Below are 22,914 nucleotides of genomic sequence, written 5' to 3' on the forward strand. Positions count from 1 at the left end.
TAACATATATGGAAACTAGCTTGCCTGTATAGACTGTTTACAATATGATGTTTACAGTGATTTTACAGTGTTTTCAATGTCCCTGATTATCTCAGTACCGTAGTGCGACATCGGCTTTATTTTACAGGAAAAAAACAGCACGAGTATCAGAGTGTGTGTTTACAGCTACTCAGACTTGGAAGGTTTCGTGTGTAGTAGCGTTGTGTATGTATTGGTACTAAAGCCTGGAGAAACAGAGACATTTAAAACAGGAGGGGAAATGAATACTTATAGACAGAGCCATGTGGCAATCATGTAAACAGATCTTTTACATACATTATTACTCAGTCAGTCATTCATTGGATATATAGGTGAGTGCCATGGTTACCAATCACGTGTACGATAAAGAACACAATACCACAGAAGTCAAGACCAATCTCACTGCCAGCAAGTTGCCTGCAAATTCCTCCTTTTGTCTTTCACTGCGCGCGCAGGATATTCAAACAATCTACAGGAGTGTGAGGCAAACTCTTACATTAATAAACAACAAAATTAATTAAAGTAAGAATGGAGAGAACACAATCAAAAGAAAGAAGTAGAAGAAGAGACAATATATTCTTTTTCAGAGCGGACGGGCACACAGAACGTTGACTATATTACATCGAATTGTGGATGCTCCGATCGTCAGCGAGACAAAATCGTTAGAAGTTCAGTGTCTCTGACATCATCTTCCACCAATCCATCAGCTCCTCCCGCTCCTCCTCCTTCCTCTCCATCAGGGACTCCAGCTCAAAATCCACCTGAGACACACAAGATACAGCAGCTGAGAACCAAGGAGGATCCAACGGACTTTGGAGCTAATGTGTTGGTTTTGTAAGTTGTTCTTTAACTAGAAACTTTTCTATTCATTCATTCAAATGTTGCTTTTTTTCCTATTTTCTCTATCCAAACATTGATTGTATCGACAGGCAGGCATTAGGATGGAATCAATACTGGATATTTTGTTGCTATTCTTTAATTCCAATATGTAAAATATGTATTAGTTTTTTGGAAATGAAAAAAATACATCTCAAACCTGCTCTATAAAGAATAGCAGAACCTTTTTGTGTTTATTGTCACGTCTACAGACGGAACAGAAGATGATCCAAAGGGTTTTAGAAACAGGCACATTTACACTCCAGGTCTCCAAAAAAAAAAACAATTTCAAAATACATGAAAAGCTGAAAGGTGTGTTTTATTGTGGAAACTTATTATTGTGGAAAGTAAAAATCACAGTGATTTATTGGTCACTAAAATGTTCAGAATTTGCTAAGTCATGACACATTGCTCTCCTGCTCATACCTCTAGGTTAAAAGGAATACTGGAGCTGTATTTACCGGAATCACACCAAACGTTTCAGTATGACACACGAGTCGTTTATATGTTGAAGTTTAACATATAAACTATGATAGGTGTATTTGGTCTATATGATAGGTTTTCTGCACTTCTTGAGCTCAGTTGGTGTCATCGCACTTAATCCACAGTTACAGGTGGCCACATGTAGATGAATATCACTGCTTTCTTTGATCTCTCTCCAGGCTTTTACTGACTCAGAACAGATCGCAGCATCGAACAGCGATGTAGCAGCACCATCGACCAGGACAGGGCCGGTTGGAAGACAATTCTATTAAACTACAACTGACACCAGATCTTATCTTAAAACACTAACAGGGTTATCATGACCCCCCATATGAGACCATATCAACATAATAATAACATCTTTACTGTCATTGCACATATGCAATAAAATCGAATGCAATCTATAAGCGCAGACATCTGAAAAAAGGATAAAAATGTCTTGTATGTCAAAAAGAAATCTATGAAGGTCTCTAAAAGTAGCCATTTTCCTGTGCCTTCAGTGCGCGATTCATTCTCTTTTAAAATTTGCACAGTTACAGCAGTGTTTAGTGCAGTTATTACTTCAGCTTTTTCATCTGTTTGTCCTTGTTTTTAATGTCCTGAAAAGTCTGGGCAGAAGTTCAAAAATAGCAGAACTGATTCCATCTGATAATAAAGACTCTGTGATGCAACTGGAAGCTTTGAAAAGATTCTTTAGCTATTAGTTGATAAACTAAAGCATCCTCCATGACAGGAAAACAACTGGTTCTCTAGAAATTAATCTGGGCAATCTTAAGATTGTTAACAGGGCTGGTAAGAAGAAAAAAATAGAGACTCTGATATCTTTTATCAAGAATATGCAATCCAGACTGATTTTGAATAGAATTCAGTTTAAATACTCATAATCATTTTTCTGCTGCAGACTCACTTGGTAGCTTGCAGACTTTAAAAATTCTGCCCTACAAATTCCGTCCTATGCAGCTTGACATGAGGGCTTCTGAGTGAACAAACTCTCCTCCCTTTGTTACTCATACTAAGCACTTAACAGCTGTTAAACGTTTAGTGGCTTATTGTGAACAGACACTTCAACCGAGACCTTACATTATTACGTAGGTGGTGCCAACATTAGTCAGACATCCAGCATCTGATGTGTTTGTGGTGTCTGCTGGAGGGACCAAGGTTCAGTGACTTATTCTAGATTGTATATTTTCATATAGGTGTAGGGTTTAGAGATCCAGAAAATATGGCTGGGAAACTTCCACTCAGGTTACCTTCTGGAAAGATAAAGGACCCCACAGGGAATGTGATGGGTCATTTGTTTGTGTGTCTTACCCTGGTTGCAGGGCTGTAGGGTACAGCCACCTTCTTGATGACAGTCAGGTATCCAGGGGCAGAGGCTGCCACTTTGTAGTTTCCTGGAGCCAGTAGGCGCCAATAGTCTCCATCTTTGGCTATAAAATACAGATTGTCTTATTAAAATGTGTTTAACCAACACACTGATGCTCAGAGCAGCGCCGAGCAACAACTGCAGTACCCACACTATCCACGAGATGGAGGCATTGCACCATCTCTCCGTTATATTTCTCACATGGAGCAAGCAAAAGCTGTGATAGCACTTGTGCTTTGTGAATTGTGTGAATTTACCTGTGGTGATGTCATGGTCAATACCCTCCACAGATACAGTGGCATTGGAAATAGGGTTGCCCTGAAGGTCACGGATAAAGCCCTTAACACCACGGTGAACCTGCACACAATGCGCACATTGACACGTGAAGAACATGTTCCCTCTAGGACTGATGGCAGCATTTTTTCAGGTGTAAAAGATTTGTTCGTTTTTGGTGGAGAAGATGTAATGTAACAGTGTCCTCAGCAGAGCATTGAGCATTTAATAAATATAGAGCTTTTTCTGGTTGAGCAATCTCTTGTGAGCAAACAAAGGAAGAAGTGGCATCACCACAAATTAGTGTCTGACGTCTGGATGGGCAGTTGCAACTCTGACGGCGTGAGGCTGCATTACGTGTCCGATTATGTGGTTCCTTTTTACCATCAAAGTCACGATTCTTTCACCTCCATTAGCAGAATTAGTCACATAAATCCTGCCAGATCCAACCTATGATCTGAAAATATGTTGTGACTGTGAAGGTCAATTTTGCTCTTATAGATGACACATTTTGCAGTTTATTTCAAGCATTAGCACTTATAGACTTGAGATTGCAAGCATTGGTATTGTCTCTGGGTCAGCTGTGCAAATGGAAGAGACTGCAAACCGTGATTTATGGCATCTGTATTTAGAGTCCTGCCTACCTGCTCGATGTAGTTGACGAGCGAGTTGCGGTTCTGCTCCCAGTAGCTCTTCAGCGTTTCCTCATTGGGGAACTTGTCGCAGCTGAGCTCCAGAGTGATCTCGAAACTGTTGCTGCTGAGATAGTTGAAATCCTGCATTCCTGTAAACCGCAGAGAGAAAGAAAGCAAAACCGAAAAAGTCAACAGAATTCAGGATTATATATTTGAAAATGGGTTAACCATTTACCTGAAAACAATATACATAGTTAAATACAGTGACTTGAGAAAGTCTTCACACCCACGTCACCTTGTTCAGTTTTGTTATGTTGCAGCATGATGCCATCAATTCTTTTTTTCCTCATTAATCTACACACACTACCCCATACGGACAAACTGAAAACAGAATTTTTGTAACATCCTTCCATTCTCTTTGGCTTTTCAGGGTTGCGGGCACACTGGAGCCTATCCCAGCAGTCTTAGGGTGAGAGCCAGGGTACACCCTGGGCAGGTCACCAGTCTGTCGCACGGCTAACTCATACAGACAGACATTCACACCTATGGGCAATTTAGAATAACCAGTTAACCTAACCCCAATAACTGCATGTCTTTGGACTGTGGGAGGAAGGCAGAGTACCTCAAGAGAACCCACGCAAGCACAGGGAGAACATGGAAACTGCACACAGAAAGAAAGAAAGACCTGATGGTGCAATTGAACTCAGGACCTTCTTGCTGTGAGGCAACAGTGCTAACCACTGTGCCACCATACTGCCCGCTTTTGGTAACATCTACATAAGAATTCAAGCCTATTGCAAAAAAACATATTAGCTCAATCCCTCCAGTTTCTCTTGACCGTTGCTGAGACATTTCTACGCCTTGACTGAAGTCCACCTGTGGTAAATTTAATTGCCTCTCTATAGAAGGCCTCGTGGCTGACAATGCATATCACAGCAAAAACTGTGAGCTCAAATTAACAGCCTAGAGAGCTCAGAGACAGGGTTGTTGCAAAGCCCAGATCTGGGGAAGCCTACAAAAACTTTTCTGCTGCATCAGAGTTCCCATGAGCACAGACGCCTCAGATGGAAGAGGTTTGGCGCAACCAGGACTCTTCTGAGAGCTGGTGGCTTGGCCATACTGAGCAATCAAGGGAGAAAGTCCTTATTGAGAGGTATGCTTTAGTTGCCTCTTACCTCCAGGCACACTGTACCAGGCCCCGCCGTTAGTGATGCCGTCTTTGAAGCTGGAGTCGTCATCGTTCTTGCGACACGGGGCTCGGTGAGGATCGGACATGACGGGGTTATACATGGAGTAGGCTCTAGCCAAAGACTTGAACATCACATCATCCGGACTGGCGCTGTACTCATGCGTGGATCCTTAATGAGAGGAAAGAGAACAAACAAGCGCTCGCCATTTAGAGAGCGGCTATGATGAAGTGTTAGCAGAAAACGTGTGCCTGCTCAACACATTTTGTTTGCTTTGAGCGATGACGCAGAGGAACCGGCCGGTGGAAAGATTTTCCATCTGATTTAAATCAAATTTACGGCATTCTAAAGAAAAGGGACTAAAATGTTTGCTGTTACATAAACGGTTCAAATATTTATCTTGATAAACATCCTCACATGAAAGAAAGGAACAGTTTACATACAGTTTAACAACCCAAACAGGTGTGGGAGTGATCTCTTCTACTAAAGGCGAAGCAAAAACTTCACTTGCTCTGTTTGGGAAGTTTTAAATGTGGATATTTGGGTCGCATCATCAGGAATCATATCTGCGATGATGATGATGAAGAGCAGCGCCAGTGTTTTATAATGTTTTTTTCTTTTCAGTGGAGGGAATAGGCTTCAATAAAACTCAAATGGACTCTAAAATGTGATATAAATGTCCTTATACTGTGTGTGTGTGTGTGTGTGTGTGTGTGTGTGTGTGTGTGTGTGTGTGTACCAGTGCGGGTTTCATCATATGGATAGTTGGCCACAACGTCTCCTCCATGCAGGTTTGCCGAGAGGACGAAGGGGATGTCCATGATCCAGTGGATCACAGCCTTGGTCTCTGGAGCCAGCTGCAAATGTGAAACATTAAAAAATTACAATTACAATAATGTTTAGATAATAAATGTCTAAAGCAATATCACCTTCGACCTACACAAACTCAAAAAAAGGATTCTTGACCCTCAATAAACATGGTACAATAATTTTGAATAAAATGCAGTTGAAATATATCAAATCAAAGTTGTATTTATTCAACTGATTAATCATTAAGGAAAATATGCTTGGTATAAACTGAATGCATGCCAGTCAAGTCAATTTAATTTGATTAGATTCCATTAAATTTCATGTACGTATGTCACAAAATTAGAATTTACAAGTAATCAAATTACTTAATATTCAAAGGATTTCCCATCAAATTTGGTTACTTTTGATGAATGAACATGAAAGGGGTAATAATAAATGAAAATGCCATTTTTGAATTGCTAGTTATCAATTCATCATTTCTGCACATGCACACACAAAAAATGCCACCCACACACACACACACACACACACACACACACACACACATATAGTGGACACCCCACTATACCAAGGGTCAATTTTGGGGGGATTTTGATTCCCCACTGAGCTGGCAACCCTTCATTTAGCCATTCATTTACTAGCTTTGTTATATTATACACTTTTGATTATAGCAGCTTTGGTTCAACCTCACATTTTCCATCCTTCTACTGTAAATGTCCCGTAGATACCCACAGATGTTCAGCAATCCACACATGAAAACAGACCAGAGCAAATGGACTATTTATTCCTTTCTGTGCAACATTTCTTAAAAATATTTAAAATAAAGTTCTCAATGTTAATATCATTTATTAATGAACTTATATAAGCATATTTATTACATAGCTTGAATTAGCTTGTTTCTGAGTGACACAGAAAGGGTGAATAAGACTCAAACATTTGAGTCTTAGCATTATTATTGCTACTTCAGTCTTTTCATGGTAAGTAAGAAATAACGGCCACCTTATCCTGTAATCAGTAAGTCAGTTTGTTTTACCTTGGTGTTTTCATCCACAGCCTTCTTCATGTTCTGCAGCAGGTGGTTGTTGGCTCCGCCTTCCCGCTCGTTGATGTAGATGATGCGGTCCAGATCAGGGAAGTTACGATTTAGATCCACCCCCTGCGCATTACTGCGGCCCACAAACCAGTCCTTAATCTCTCCGGGCTGCACAGTAAACAGAAATGAGATGGGGACAGATTAAAAGACAGTGTCTGGAGCTTTAATAGATGCTGCTCTTGCTGTGTAGGTGTAATTTAAAGACTTGTGGTTCCTAAATGACTGTTTGCAGGGCTGCAAGCTTAAACTGTCCAGACGTAAAGTTCAAAAAGTGATTTTTACGTGCTGTTTCTTCACCTGTGAGGCGGCTTTCTCAAAGCCGTCGGGGTTCATTGAGGGCATGAGGTGGATGCGGGTGTTGTGGATGAGATCGATGATGGTCTCGTTGCCCTGCTGGTACTGGTTGCACAGGTACTGAGCCAGGTAGATGAGCAGCTCTCTGCCCACCGCCTCGTTGCCATGCATGTTGGCGATGTATTTAAACTCAGGCTCACCTGCAAGAAACCAGAAGGCTCCTGTTGAGTCACTGTCACACAGACGTAACTGTGACTGGACATAATGTAACCATCCCTGTTGTGAAGAGCAGGTTTTTGGCCGAGAGGCAGAACTGAACACACATCTCACAAAGGAGGAGGATTTGACAAAGCTGACAATGAATCAGCATAAACCACTCTCACGTAATCTCACAAAAAGAAAAAAATGCACACATACAGCTGGCCACATCGACACTATAGCGGGAAACCATCATGGAAACAATCTGTTATCTCCTCGGGACCAAACAGGTCGCATTATGATTTGTTATGGAAGTTATCGTGGACACAGAGGACGTCCACGCTCAAGGAGTGACGAACACACTGACTCATCAACAGAAAGGTTACATCGTATCAAACGTCGAGCCCAGTGCTCCTCTGGACAATAATGAGAGAGACACAGTGGATTAAGCAGCGACTGTGTCACACACTGTTCTGTCAGACACGTGGCACCGAGGAGCCTGCTGATGATGGGTTTGAGAGAGAATTTAACTCAAAACACCAAAATTAATTCCCCAAATCACTGATTAACAGTCACCAACTATGATTACTGATGATTGATTAAAACCTACTAATTAACAAAGTCACTTAAAGTCATTCCAGTTACCAAATTATCAGTGTATTTTACACTTGGGGATAGTATTTTATTATTACGTCTTTTACGTCTATTAAATATGAAGGTGTTTGTCTGAAATGAGGCAGGAGGCCGTACATGGCAGGTTCAAATGCCAATCTAATTTTGGATTTTTTTCAAAAGCTTTTAAAGGTTTTACAAGCCAATCTTCACCACAGTGAGCTCTTCAGATCACCAGAAAAGTGGGTAAACGGCAAATGGACTGCTTCTTATTTCAACTTTTCCACTCAAAGCACTTCAAACAACAAGTCTCGTTCACACACACACAATCATACGAGCACTTTTTTCCTTCTTTGTAACATTCACACGCATTCACAATCTGATGAGGACAGTTTGGCATGCAGACTGTAACAGCCAAGGATCAAACCACCAACCCTGGCGATTATTAGATGACCTGCTTACCTCCAGAGCCGCAGCCACTCATTTGTTATCAGTTACATTTCAGATTTTTAAAACATTTATGTTTTGCAAATAATGGATTTGTCAACAGTAAAAACTGTGTACTGGTCACTTGTAGTTGTCATGGAAACTTGCCACCTTGTCTGCAAACACTCACCAACAACTTATTAAGCAGTATTTAAAAAAAAGAAAGAAAAAGTAAAAGTTGTGCTTACCACTGAGACCAAAAAGATGCAACTTTAACTGTGAAGGTGGACGGCTTATGTTTCTGCTTTGTGTCAGTTTTTCTAATTTTTCCCTACAGCTCGAAAAGTAAATGCTGAGTGTTTGCAGGCAACATTGCCTCAACGCAAGATGATTTTTGGTAGAGCAATTTCACCCCTCACCAAATGATCAGGGGATACACATTAGTCCTCAGTGAACAGTTACCAGTCAGCATCTAGACCTGTGTGACTGGATGACAAATCTTTAAGAAATGTACTTTTATCCTTGCTCACTGAACGTCTGTGTTTAATACACATATTACTGTATTGCGCCAGGGTTGTAGTCTGATATCCTGATTATGTTTTGCACATTTCAACATCCTGTCCTGTTTTTGAGAACCTTGGATCTGAGTTGATTCTAAATTTGGTTCCTTTCTTTGTATTTATCTAAAAATACACACTGTACCATTTGGTGGATTTACTGTTATTGGCCACGTCAGTGCGTGGGTAGAAAAACTGCATCTGCTTTTCTTTATCAAAGGTGATCTTGCTTTCATATCTAAAAGCTATTTCTGTCTTGAGCCCAGTGAATTTGCCTTGTAATAAACCCCCATGATCCCACCATCTGTTTTAGATACTAATTAGGCTCTTCATCTATACAAATATATACAAAACACGGACAAGTTTGAAATTGGACCTATTTAAAGCCCTTTAACAAAATGACAAAGAAGAAAACGTATGAGCTGCAGCGAGCTGTAAACATTCTTTGATTGGCTATGAATCGAAGATTAATGGCTTTCTGCGGCTGCACGAGAACAAAGTCTTTTGTTCAGATCGGTTACAAGTTATAAAATGTAGTTTGAGAATGGCAGATGTTGAAAAGCAAGCGAGTATCCAAGTGTGCTGAAGCCAAATCGCTGCAGGGTGCTGGTTTTACTGAGAACTGTGTTTTTATTGTTCTTCCTTCTACCCTGATTGGGTCATTTCGTTGTCCTTATTTTTCCACTAAAGAATAATGACTATTATTATTCTGTGTATCTTATATATATTCTTCTACAACTAAATTATTGTATAAAATGCTTTCAAGACTTTTTAAATCCATTTTGGCTGTACTCTTCATGTATTTGTAGAGTAACGCCAGCAGCTTCATGCGTGAGTAATACACACACACACCACCCAGCCACATCTGGTAGTCAGGTTATTTTTAAATGTTTGAATCTCCTCACAGTTGCTACTAATGATTTCAAGCCTGCAATTAACTCTTTCTGTCCTGGCGTTGCTGGATGTTTTTGTTTTTACAGCCTTCAGAAGCCCGACAGAGCTGCCATATGCATGTGCACACACACTCAAACACACACACTTTGATGTTGCATTCAGCCAAAAAATGAGTTACTGTGTTTCAAGCTATTAAACAGATGCTCAGTATCGTGAGACATTTCCCATCTCCCTTACGAAACATGCTTTTATGCTGTTGAACTCCATGTTAGCATGCAGACTACAGAGCTGTGCATGTTTATTTAGAACCCATATATGTGCAGACTCATGTAGCTAGTTATGAGGTGACATGAGGAGTACTGTCATTTGTTTTCATATGTTTTTTTGCAGATTCACCCTCATTAACACTTCATAACAGCTCCATCTGTTCTGTTTTTACACATGCAAACCCTCCCCCTTATTTCTCAATCTATTCCTCTTTTCTGTTAAGGTCAGAATGAGCTTTAACTCTGACACCTGCGTAAAAAACTGCTCACACATGAAACTGCAAATGTGGATTTTTCAACATATGAAACTGATGTAGCTGAGACCCTTCACTTCTGAAATGTAAGACGTCACCTGTGATAGCATTAGTTCATAACAGGAAACATTCCTATGTGAATTCATCCGTTGTTTCTTTTTATTTTAAAGCTTGAAAGTGAATATGTGGTGTGACCACATTTGTTCCTCAACACAGCCTGAACTCTCGTTGGCAGTTTTCTTCTAACTTCTTTAAGTAGTCTTCAGGAACAGTTTCCAGGCTTCTTCAAGGACACTCGATGCTCTTCTTTGGATGTTTGGTGCCTTTTGTTCTGTTCTCTGTCAAGATGATCCCACAATGCACCAGGCTCTGGGAGGCCAATCCTTGACTGTGTTTTTTTTCTATCCAGGTATGGTTTTTATGTACTGGGATCATTGTCATAACGCTGTTAACCTTCAGATGCCTTTCTGATGGTATTATATAGTGTATCAAAATCAAAATCATAATTCCATCTGTTATCTTTGAAATTAGAACAGATGATGAGGTTTTTTGATAGGTTGCTAGTAACAAAGTGCATTCAGATACAATTTTAAACTGGATGTTTGCTAAGTCATCTGGTACATGTAAACACCGGTTCACCTCTTGACTAAGGTGCCTTTTTGTGCTTCAGTGATTCATAGATCAGTGTTAAGTTGCTTAGCAAACAAAAGATGTATCTGATTCTTCATCCATCTGAAAATAGCCAGGTACAAGGACTGGATTAAAAATGAGTGAAAAAGCAGCTAATGTCAAAAGAAGAACTTTAAAAGACTTTCAGAAAGTCTGGAGAACTATTACAAATTAAAAGAACTATTAAAAGAAAGTTGGACTCCTGTTGTTTTGAACTGGTGCTACAGTATATAAATTCAATTCAGCTGAACTGAAAAGAAGAAACAAGGGTTGGTGCAAGACTTTTGTACATACATGTTTTAAGTAGTCCACATATGATACTCACAAAAGCAGTTAATATTTAATTTGTAAGGCTGAACAGGTTTTACTAGTATGTAAAATATGACAAAGGTCCAGATCAGCCACATCCTTCATGTGGAAAACATCCCAAAGCCAAAACAGATTCACTTTACAGTGATTCAAATGAGGTGAAGATGAAACCATTAAAAATTTAGTCTAACTAATTGATTAAGAAGAACATCACATCATCTTTCTCTGTTTTCATGGATTTTACATATCACAACTTAACTTCAGTAAAAACTTGAGTTTCCAAATGCTCTTTAACTTTAAATCACTCCCTGCTGCTAAAGGTTAATATGACACATGTGACGCTGCCAAAATCCAATGCATCCTCCGACCTTTGTCACAAATGATCAGCAGCACTAAAGTCTCCTAGGCGACCGAGTAATTATGGCTGCAGCTACAAACGTCATTTGGGAATGACCACATTAAGCACGCTCTCAGTCGTCGTGGCAACCCTGCCAGGGGCAGGTTCTAAGGGAGATAAATGAACTGGGAGAGCGAGTAAACAGACTCTCACTCCGCATCTGTCCGTCTGTCTCGTGCCTGGGTACACAAACACACTCATATACACGCTCACATTACAGACACATGGACAAAGACAAGAGAAAGCTCACCAGTGCTCAGTTTATTTCTACCACATGAAGTCATTTTTTATTCTGACAATTATCTTTAATCTATAGTCTTTGCTTTAGATTCTTTTGGATGGGCATCGATAAAAAAATTCTTGGTATGCGGATGCTCATTCGCTGCTGTAGTCTGTAAATGCTTGATTCCCCCTATCCCCCGTGAATGCACCAGTTTCTGCTGGTGTCTAAACACCTTTCTAAAAACCTGTGAAACTGTTTTCAGAACACAACAACTCACGTCCAAGATTTCAAAGCCTCTACATTTGTAGTCTATAACATAGAACTTGTGCAATTTTTGCCTCTCATTTACACATTAATGGCTGTGCTCTCCTGAAAGAGCACTCTCACAGCCTGTGGGAGCTATAGTTGCTTATAACCGACGCCTGCCAAAAGGGAAAAAGAAAAAGGATCTGCTCTTCTGTACATACCTCAGAAACTGACAAGTGTTAGAAGCAGACTGGGTTTTTTGATTTTTGTGTTTTTAGGACATGGACATCATCAAAATCTTTCAGGATTCCACGATTGAAGACATGGGAGAGAAGTGCCTACATGTCGGCTGTGAAGCCACACAAAAATAAACTGCAAATGAAGAAACAAAAAATAAATAAAATATCAAGAGAGGAAAAAAAAGGAACAAAGAACAAAAAAGTGTAGGAAAGGGTGAGAATAAAAGCAAAGCTGACAGTGGAAGATGGAGGAAAAACATGTCAGAGCAGAGTGAAGGCGAAGAATGAGGAGGAGGTGGTAGATGGCTGTGGGTGTCTGATGTATAATGAATGACCTCTGGCTGATGCCTTGGCCTTTCTTTCATCCATTTTTTTCCATTTCTGCTGTTCCCTTATTCTCCCCGTGTTCTTCTTCACCCTCATCACACTTGCACTCCTGTGACGCTCCTGTTTTTTCAATTATCATTCCTGTCATTTTTAGCTCCTTTTCCCATCAGCACCTCTTGTCTCTCGGCTGTTTTCACCATCTCTACACGAAGCAAAATGTCCTCATTTTAGATCCCCTTCCCCTCCACCGTAATGTCTTCTAACAGGAGCGTGTAGCATTGAAAAGGACAGGTTATAGTCAACACACCCAGTGTCATCTGATATGTTATATTCAGCGGTGTGTCTGCCTGTTATATGCTTTAACCGGGCATCTCAGTCTGTGCTCACTGGGGATTTCACACTTTCACTGTCGTATCATAAAACAGACGGCCGTGCAGTCTTATGACATCTTCCACCTCGTGAGATGGTCTACAGCAGATTGGCTCAAGCAGTACCTCATACTGACATATTTTTTTCACCTTCAGACAAAGCCAAGCATATTACAATATAGGGTTTCTCCTACTGGTGTTAGAAACATTGTAAATGGTTCCAGACATGAGAGCCAAAAGAGTTTAACCAGAGCCTCATTTCCCCTGATGAAAAGAAGCTTTTAGCTTAAATATAAGCCAGCTGTGAGATTCAGACTCCTTCAAATGATGGAAGCATTCAAATCCTTTAGTTTGAATAACAATCCTCAAATGGCTCCTTGAGTATCAAAAGTACATAATGTGCACTTTGAGGGACATTCACGTGTTTCTTATGTACAGTTTAAGCCGTGGTAGTAGCCTAACTATATTCAGACAGATTTAATGCAGCAGTTTCCCTTTTAAAAGGTGGATGGTGGAGAAGTGGCATATGATGAATCTACCTGAATACATAAAAATGAAAATACTTGACTTTTTTTTAAAAAAGCCTACATGTGATCACTTTCTGGCAGGCTGGTGTCAACGGTAAATGAATAACACGCCATTTTCCTCAAATCATTTCACTCTTCCTGTTTCCTTTTCAAGTATCATATCATGCCAAGTAGTTTCAGCCATGAAAAGCCTAGTCCTGAACTTTTCATGCCATCATACAATGTTAAAGGAAATGCCAAGCTGAAAGCGCATATATATGGCACTCGAAACAGGTCTGAAGCGCTGCCCTGTGATGTCGTATCACCGTGGACAGCAGAAAGAATCAGGAAACGCAACATTTACCCCTTTTTAATGGTAAGCTTGTCAGATAACAAGTGTCTAGGCAGACCTGCACATCCAGCGGAATCAGTGCAGTATTGTTTGTTTGAATCATGTGTCTGTCCACCTGGCACACCCCAGTCCATTACTCACTCTCCTTTTTTTAAAAAGATTTGTTGACAACAAACTGCTGCAGGAAAATATGTGGGTCTTAGCTGCCTCGTGTTCTGCTGAGTTCATTCGTTTCCTGGGAAGGCATTGCTGTCAGCTACAGATTTTTTTTTCACCAGCAACATAACCAAACATAAAGGCGAGAAACAAAATCAATGAGAGCAAACCAGGCACTAATTTGGGTTCGGGGGTCTGTTTTGGTGAGTGAGAATGTGACCCATTGAAAATATAGAAAGACCTGCTGATCCAGACTCCATCCACACTGAATGTATACTAATGTGTTACAAGTATTTATGACTACAGGCAGGTCCAGTGCCGCACCGCATGACAGATGGCTGCTTACTGACCGATGCATCCGCTCAGAACCATCACCATGGTCTTCCCTGAGCCAGACAGTCAGCCAGCCAACCACGAGCCGCTAGTCGGCTCAGTGCACTAAGCCGATCTGTTGCCCCGGCAACAGCTATTTTGGCTCCACCTTAGCTCGAACACACTGCAGGCTCAAATAAAATATGAGCAGGACGCCTTAAAGGAAGCTTGAGTTTTATCCTTCTTGTCACACATCCGCAGTTCCCTCCTCTTACTCTGCTCTGCCCCATCTGGAGCTCCTCTCCCTCTGCGCTTCTCTGTTTCATCGTGCTCCTGCCCTCTGTGGATGTTTTGCTCGGCAGAGATGCAGAGGGAGAGGAGGAAAGGGAGGAAAAGGAAAAGGCTGAAGGAGGAGGGGAGGCCCCAGCCCTGTTTAGCGAAGTAGCGGCTTGGAAACTCATCTGGTAGTAATAACGGCTCGCTACTGTGACTCATGCCTGCGTACGCCCACTGGACTATTACAGACTTATTTAGTATGTATGGTCATTAGACTCTGTGACCATGTGAGCGGAGTGGCACACCAAACCTGTGGTGCACCATTAACAACGCATAAACACACCCATAGAAAAAGATACACCTCTCCACACAAATAAATCCCACAAAATATTACCTTTGTGCTACAATATAACGAGTTTCCGCTTTCCTTTGAAAACTCTAGCTCAGGATTACTGAAATGAAATCAATTATTTCCTGCAGTAGATCATGGCTAAAGCTCCCATTTGGAGAGAGCTGGCTAGGAATCACTAAACCATTCCCAAATGTTCATTAAAGGTTAAATAAACTACAGGCTAGGGTTGGACCAGCAGTGTACCTCTCACTGTTTCCATACTTAAAGCACGCCAATGAGTCTGAGCGGGTCAGCAGTGAGGTTTGGATTAAGAGGTCAAAATGATAAAAGGACTTTATTACTAATGTATGTGAAAAACAAGCCAATGCTCAGTTAGGGATTGGACACTAAAATTTTGGTGTTTTTAATGTTTACCATCATATATACAAATGAAGACATGGATTCCAAGTCTGGCATTTTAAAAAGAGAGCTAAAAGATTAAAAAGAAAGAAAGAAACCAAAGATTGTTTCAGTGACATCCTTCCAAGAAAGCATAAAGGCTCATATTCCGGGGAAATTTAACCACGGCCGTTTTTCCACAGAGCTTATGATCATTTGGGGCCCTGGAACAAACACCCTCTGTATTTAAAATATTTTGGAAAGCCATCTGATGAGTCTGAAGATGCAGCTTTCCTCCCAAAATGGAAGTTTCCCATCTAGGAGAGGAAAATTTGGCAAAAGGAGAAGGTGGATTGCATCTAAAACGCGGTTAACCACATCTGTAGTTGTTTTGCCTAATGCACCGCATCAGTAAAACTCATCATCTGTTGTTTCATCCAGTAAATAGTACAGAGCACTGAAGCAGATAGGGATGTAATGATAATGACTGTAGAGCCCTGCTAATGACTAATGGGTCCATTTAAGTCAAAGCCTCCTTCCTTTGAATTGAACTTCCTTTTTAAGCTGGAAAGGCTAATTCGAAACACCTCCAAATAGGTCACGGCACGATCTGTGGTGTTTTCTAAGAATCACGAATCGGGATAAGCGCAAAGAGATCATTATCAATCAGCAAAATGGCGGCTTTGCACGGCTGATCCCACTATCTAGATTCATCAGAACTGATGCAGCGGGGCCCTCGCTCGCCCCTTTACGCACAGCACGACCCACCTGCGCTCCTCCTCTGCTGTTATCTCGGGGACACAAGTCATTTTTCTATAACCTTTACACACACACACACACACACACACACAAATGAGGGCATAGCCAAACTGCTGCTATGCGCAATAGTGCATAATGTATTTGTGTTATCCCAGCGGGTGGTAATGGATTTATATTAGTTCATTCCACGACAGAAAGCAGGGACAAAGGGAGTGGGGATGGTGATGGTCCCGCGCGTTCGGTGTGAAACAGACTTTGTGTGTGCGTAAAACTGACCAGGTTCGTGCGTCCCCGGATTGTCGGACATCTCTAGCACCAGCAGCTCGCGGCCTTCGAAGCTCTCCCCGATGGTATAGATGCGGGTGATGGTCGGACACTGCAGCCACACCGACACCAGCGCTTTCCGCAGCTCCTCATAGCGGTGGTACTCGAAGGAGATCGCCCCGTCGGTACTGGCCGCGCTGACCAGGGTGACTACCGCAGCCCCGAGTATAACAACCGTAAGGAAGTGTTTCATTTTGACGCGTCCTCGTTTTCCTAAGCTTGTCTCCCTGCCTGCCGGCGGCTTGGCTCCGAGCCTTATCTCTGCGCTGCAGCCTCGCTTTAGGCTATAAATATCCTTCCCTCTGCCTCTCTCTCTCTTCCCTCTGAGTGTGATGCGCTGTACCTGAGCTCAGGCTCCCCGTCAACATACTGCGTAAAGCCAGCCACAACCAACCCCACATCCTCTCATAATTTTCAAAATAAACTGAAAAAGCCAAGATTTATTTAAATTGCTTATACACAAGGAAAACTCGTTATTGATAATACAAGAAATAAAAAGGGAGGATGGAAAAAGAACGAAAAGTAAACAAGACAACCCGCAGGTTGCAGCATGGACGTAATAAGTCAGTAGAAGAGTATGAATAAGCACAAATGACAAAATATTACAAAAAAGCTTGTATTATGGCCCTTACAGGAACTCTTTCAGGGCATTATTTATGTTAAAACACGCACATTCAGTTTAGAGAATGCATGCTGCTATAGCTTGAGATGCTTCTGTTGTCATTTCCTGCTCATTTTTGCTTTGTTTTTGTGTCATTTTTTTCTTTTGTAGAAGATATTTTACACAATAATATTCAATATTGCAAAATTAAGGACTATAATCCTAAACCTCACCCCCAACGAGGCATGGCAAGGATCGCTGCCCCTGCCTGAGCCTGGTTCAGCCAGAGGTTTCTTCCTGTTAAAAGGGAGTTTTTCCTTCTCACTGTTGTCAAGTGCTTGCTCATACAGGGCTTTTACCTTACAATATAAAGCACCTTGAGGTGACTGTTGTTGTGATTTGGGGTTATATAAATAAAATTTAATTTATAAAATTTTTTATACACTTAAGTAATCTATTAATTTTTCGAAACAACTTTTCAAAACATGCAGACATGGTCTTAGGCTGTTGAGCAGCACAGTTCACCAAAGCTGCGGTATTAATGTAAAAAGAAAAGGTGTTTTTATTTATTTGTGTGCCATTAACAATTAGAATTTGCCAGTTTTATGTATTGAGTTTTTCCCGGGTCACATAAAATGCCTCACTTCCTCTTTGGTCCTGGCTGCTGTTGGCTCACTTGATGCAGCTGCCTGTGTGCGCTGGACGGAGCTGCGGGGGTGTGTCCACAGTGCAGCAGTGAACCAACTCCATGTACACCGAAAGGCCACAACATTAAAACCACTGACAAATAAAATGAAAAACACTTATCATTTTTGAGAAGATGCTATCTTCACCCAGCAAGCCTCTGGAATGCTACTTTGACACATACAATGGGCCTAAGCATGGCAGCACTTAGTCAGTGTTTCCACTCACTATATTAAAAAAATGTCAATTTAGCAGTAATGGATAAATTTATAGCTCGCTGGCACATATGTTCTTCTCTGACTAAATTCAGAAAAACAAAACTGCTACAGCAACAACTCCTGTTTAAATTTGTTCACATATTTTATTCTGACAAAAACAGAAAAACAAAACACCAAAGATTTTTTTATTTTATATAAAATTAGAGCAGCATTTAATTATTTTTACAGGCTTGAATGACCTAGAACACATCCCCTTTTCATCAATAATTTACAGTTTGCATCAAACACGCCTGACTGGTTTGTTTTCAAAAGTCTGCATTGAGTTTATACAGTTTCCACCGAAGTGCAGATTCAGCTACAGGAAGGAAAGACCACATCAGATCAATTAGAGGAAGTACTAAAGTGCTGAGACATTCAGAGGGTTAAAGAAGCATTTAAGTTTAAGCCTTTTGATAACAAAGCAAAATCGAAATGAGGACTTGATGGTTTTTATTCAGCCAGCTGACATTTCTTCTTTTCTAAGAAGGCAAAGAAGGCAGACCGAACCAACACGCAGTCTGATTCATAATCAAACCACAGCTGTGCTGACTCGTTTTTTAAAAACACCTTTTGCATGTGTTTTATTAAGTGTACAGAGATGAAAATCAGCAGTAATTGCGTGGTTTTGTCTGTACGGCTCACTGCCTCTTCTCCACCTGACAGGACAGGCGTGTGTCCATGAAGGGAGGCTTGAGCAGTTTACTGCGTCTTCTTATCTGTCTGCTTCTGCATGTAGCTGTTGTACTGGCTGTCTGTCTTCAGCAGTTTGTCCCACCACGTGAAGGTGGAGGCGTAGTTCCCGACAAAGTTCATGTGGTGGAAGTCGTGGAAACGAGCGCCGGCGTAGAACGGGATCAGGTGGAGCGGGTTCAAAGGAATGTCGTAACCGCTAATAGAAATAAGAAGAGGAAAAAAGATATGTCATAATGTCACCCAAAAAGTGACCAACTTTCACAAATGAGTAAAAATCTTTGATGATAACTATCCTTCTAAAACAAAAACATTTGTCTTTTTCAGAAAGCAGAATGGTTCTCAAAGTCTGTTACTGAAGAAAAGATGGGTTTAACTTGGCTCTGTCCTCAGGCTGATGTTTTCAGTTTTAGAAGAGTGCACAGAATATTTGTACGAGACTACTTAAACTTGGTTAATCGGTTAATTAGTTTGAATCATTTTACTTATATCACAAGAAATTAAATAATAAAAAGAAGAAATCAATTGACAGGTGGAAAGGGCGCATGTCGTAGCTTCAGCTTATGAACCCAACCCTGATTTTAAAATAATTGACACTTTAAATGAACAAATTAAATCAACAACATCAGCAACCTCTGATAGAATCATGACAAAAGAAGAAGCAAGAAAGATTAAACCAATTGATGTCAGTCCCAGACATATGGGAACTTTGTATCTAAAGCATTTTCACACAAAACGTTCATCACAATACTGAATAATGATGTTAGTTATGTTCCTTTTAAACCGTTTTAGTATGCTGTACATTTTACACATTTTAATTTTGTCAAATTTCAACACTTCACATTGGCCCTAACCTTAGGTCTTTGTAAAACTCATAACCTTTACATATTTCTAAATTTCTAATGTGTAATCTATATCTGCAGGTGGTCAAGTGTATATTTCCTTTGTGTGTGTGTGTGTGTGTGTGTGCGCGTGTGTGTGTGTCTATATGTATGTGTGATGTACCGGCAGACTGTGAGCTTTGTGTCTTCCCAGAACTTTATAGTGTTCAGTAACGATGCAAATGTTTATGATCTGCTTTACTTTGACTGTTAATTTGCTTCATTATTTATAATGTTTAATGTTGATTGTTATCAAACTTATCAAACTGTTTTTCCTGAGTTTTCTGAATATCTTGACCTGAGCCTTTTCTTAAAAAGACGCTATACAAATAAATGTGTAATTTTGATTATTATTATTATTATTATACAGTAAACATTGTTTTCATAGAAAAAGTTAATTAAACAATATTATAGTCAAAAGTACTATTTCTACACTACAAATGTGTGATAATGTGTCCTGTATTAACAAAGGAGTTAATGAAGACTGTTTAACAGAACATCTGATGAGCTCTGTGGCCCTCTAGAGGACGACCTCGACACACCACAAACTAAAGTTAAGATGTATGCTTAATCAGTTTGATTGGGCTCAGTGATGAAGCTGTAAAATAAAAATGAGTGAAAACAAACTACATTGTCCTATTTACAGCCACCATAATAAACCATCTGGCACAAGGCTGTTTCTGGACAAGAGGTTCAGCTTAAAGAGAAATTAAAACCTCCAACTTCTCTCCTCACTCCCCCCACCTGTATCTTTCCCACAAATCTCATTGGGTTGAAGGGAGAGAATGAGAGAAGGAGAGAGATGCAAGGTTCATGTGCTTCCTTGAGCTGCATTTAAGAGACTGAAAGATCATCTTTGATTGTGGAATGATTTTCAGCAGAGCGAGGAGTTATTTAGTGAAAAGGAAAGCGCCCACTGTGTCCTACCTGTGAACATCGATGGTCTCCATCAGACGGAAGGCGACCCAGGCCCAGAGCAATAACACGTGGTTGCAGAAGATCATGATGCCAATGAAGAAGCCAGCCCCGAGGATGATCGTCTCAGCGGGGTGAGCGTATTCTGCCTGCATGCCAAACGGAGCCTGAGGCAGTGGAGAGACATGCTGACTGTACGTACACATAGTGGTTTTTTTGTTTGTTTGTTTTTTAATTGTAAACAGCTGCTAAAACACGCTTAATAAGTAACTCTTCCATAAACAGACTCAGCAGAAAGCTTTGTTTATTGATCTTATCACTCATCTGTTTTACTCACAGTGAAATCATGGTGGACTTTGTGGATGTACTTGTAGATCCGGCGGTGATGCAGTATGCGATGAAGGAAATAGTGCCAGGCATCCTCAACAACAGCACAGCCCAAGCACTGAGCCAGGAGATATGGCCTGGAGAAGAAGGCCAAGAGAAGTTTACAAAAGCACACTGAAATTATCCCAACAGACAGATCTGACAGACAATTAGCAACATGTGGAACAACTGTGTTACATGTATAAAGCATATTCAAATGTTCCCTTTCTATTTAGAAGCAGATCAACATATCAGGTCATGTATAATAAAATGTAAGTATATTTTTATATAAATTATTGCTGTGCAAGAGCGAAAAAATTCTTTAGAGTCTTAAAGAGTCTCATTGTAACCATAATTATTGTATTTAGGGAGTCCACATTTGATTTCAAGGTCACACTTTGGTAAATAAAGTTGGGTTAATACCAGTGTTAACATGATGTCAATACATTTTTTTTTAATCCTATAGTTGTGGTTAATAGCAATGCATTACAGGACCCATAATTCATATGACAGTTGTGAAACCGCTCTACTGTATGTCTAGGTCACTTTAATCCATTTAGGTGTGCATTATTGATCTGCACTGACCAGCGTGGCATGGAGTCCCAGTCATAAGGAATGTTGAAATACTCGGTGAAGTAGTAAGTGCCAAAGATCAAAGGCAGCTGGATGCAGAAATGGTTGAAAAGCAGCATCTTGAAACACCTCCACTGTTTCTCCCACGTCTCTGGCTTGTCCTGAAAAAAAAAAAAAAAATCCAAAGGGATTTGTGTCTCTTCCCGGGGATCAGGAGAATGCGTAAACCATCCATCTTCAAACAAACAAACAAATAAAAAACAAGATCAATATCCAACAATTTAAAAAAAAACAAACCTGCTGAATCTTGTATTTTTGCATGAAAGGCAGGAACTGGAAGAGAAAACCGGGCAGGCAGAACAGGAAATAGATTAACTCGTGGACGATGAGCGAGCCCCAGGTGGCAATCTGGAATTTGGTGTAGTTGTCCAGCATGTAGCCCCAGGCGTGTTTCAGGGAGGGCTGGAATGGGTTTTCTGGCAGAACAGCATCGACATACTCGACTGCAAGATAGGCAGAGCTCAAAATGTTTGCAGTGCCGTTCACCGCCATGCTGAAAGATAATGCAAGCTGGCTGCAGGTCAGGAGAGAGGCCTGAAAGACAGGAACACAGCTCTTAATTATATCTGTAGGAACAAAAATAAGTAGAATCGATGCAAAATTACATTTCCACTATAGTCATGCTACACCACAGTGTAAGTTTTAAAATAAAAATATAAGACAAAAATCAGACATAATGTTAAGGATAATTATTAACTGAAAAAAACAAATACAATAGTAGAAGTAAAGTATTCAAAGTAGGAACAGCTATTTAAAAAAAACATAATTTTCAATGTTAAGTCATTTAATAATGCCACTTTACCATAAATTTTGTCATTTGACTGGGCTACATCTCTTTGTTTGTCATTTTTTGACGACGTTGTTGCCTACAGTAAGCAGACATTCAACTTTAGGACGTTTTTTTTTTAAGTTTTCTTTAAAGCTGCCAGAGAGTAACTATTTTTATCAATAAAAACACGCATAACGAAACTAATAATACAAGTATTGACACTTTCCCATCTCACAAACGCATTCAAGCTAACAGCTCTCCAATTTTAAACCCTACTACCTCTTAACACATAACACCTCATAAAAGCACCAGTGTGTCAACTGCAGGTGGCATAAATAAAATCTTTATTAAATTAGTTTATGAATCATTAACTACGTCTCAGTAAACAAGCTAGCAGAGGCCTAAATATCTTCTACAGGCTTTTGCCCGAACTTGTGGCACTATATTCTGCTGTTTTTACGCCTAAATAACAAACAAGTATTTTCTATAGAAGCTAAAAATGTTGCTAAATGCCCTGATTAGTGCCGACAACAAGCTTCAACCCTTACCTTTCCGCTGTATGTCCCGTCTACCTGAGCGAGAGGTGGCCGAGCGGGTGAAGTATAGTAATATCGGATACTCCGATTGGCCGAGAGGAAAGGAGATTGACGTCGAGGGGCCGAACTTCCCCTCTGATTGGTCCG

The 22,914-nt window shown here is 40.5% G+C and overlaps 2 protein-coding genes across 2 annotated transcripts; both read right to left on the reverse strand.

Moving 5' to 3' along the window:
* Positions 1 to 680: 680 nt before the first annotated feature.
* On the reverse strand, positions 681 to 16,628 carry cpe (carboxypeptidase E). The gene is made up of 9 exons (XM_085355772.1): positions 16,388 to 16,628; positions 7,039 to 7,235; positions 6,682 to 6,849; positions 5,578 to 5,695; positions 4,827 to 5,009; positions 3,661 to 3,800; positions 3,001 to 3,100; positions 2,689 to 2,807; positions 681 to 779 (listed from the first exon to the last, which is right to left on the reverse strand). Exons 1-9 carry the CDS (start codon positions 16,626 to 16,628, stop codon positions 681 to 683), a joined length of 1,365 nt encoding a protein of 454 aa, XP_085211898.1.
* A 1,487-nt stretch (positions 16,629 to 18,115) lies between these two features.
* msmo1 (methylsterol monooxygenase 1) lies at positions 18,116 to 22,815 on the reverse strand. Its single transcript, XM_085355773.1, has 6 exons — positions 22,780 to 22,815; positions 21,700 to 21,996; positions 21,415 to 21,563; positions 20,801 to 20,927; positions 20,476 to 20,630; positions 18,116 to 18,866 (listed from the first exon to the last, which is right to left on the reverse strand). Exons 2-6 carry the CDS (start codon positions 21,952 to 21,954, stop codon positions 18,677 to 18,679), a joined length of 876 nt encoding a protein of 291 aa, XP_085211899.1. The 5' UTR covers positions 21,955 to 21,996; positions 22,780 to 22,815; the 3' UTR covers positions 18,116 to 18,676.
* Between the last annotated feature and the right edge of the window lie 99 nt (positions 22,816 to 22,914).

Source organism: Diplotaxodon limnothrissa, linkage group LG6, assembly GCF_057381915.1.
Source record: "Diplotaxodon limnothrissa isolate DT_005_m linkage group LG6, D_limnothrissa_male_GT1.1, whole genome shotgun sequence".
Classification (NCBI taxonomy): domain Eukaryota; kingdom Metazoa; phylum Chordata; class Actinopteri; order Cichliformes; family Cichlidae; genus Diplotaxodon; species Diplotaxodon limnothrissa.

Excerpts from the sequence above, each read along its gene's own strand:
- cpe (XM_085355772.1), bottom strand. The coding sequence starts at position 16,628 with ATGAAACACTTCCTTACGGTTGTTATACTCGGGGCTGCGGTAGTCACC. Across the intron at positions 7,236-16,387 it reads TCCGGGGACGCACGAACCTG|GTGAGCCTGAGTTTAAATAC; the intron begins GTCAGTTTTACG and ends GGTTTCTTGCAG. Across the intron at positions 6,850-7,038 it reads TTGAGAAAGCCGCCTCACAG|CCCGGAGAGATTAAGGACTG; the intron begins GTGAAGAAACAG and ends TTTACTGTGCAG.
- msmo1 (XM_085355773.1), bottom strand. The coding sequence starts at position 21,954 with ATGGCGGTGAACGGCACTGCAAACATTTTGAGCTCTGCCTATCTTGCA. Across the intron at positions 21,564-21,699 it reads AAAAATACAAGATTCAGCAG|GACAAGCCAGAGACGTGGGA; the intron begins GTTTGTTTTTTT and ends TTTTTTTTTCAG. Across the intron at positions 20,928-21,414 it reads TGGGACTCCATGCCACGCTG|GCCATATCTCCTGGCTCAGT; the intron begins GTCAGTGCAGAT and ends CTTCTTCTCCAG.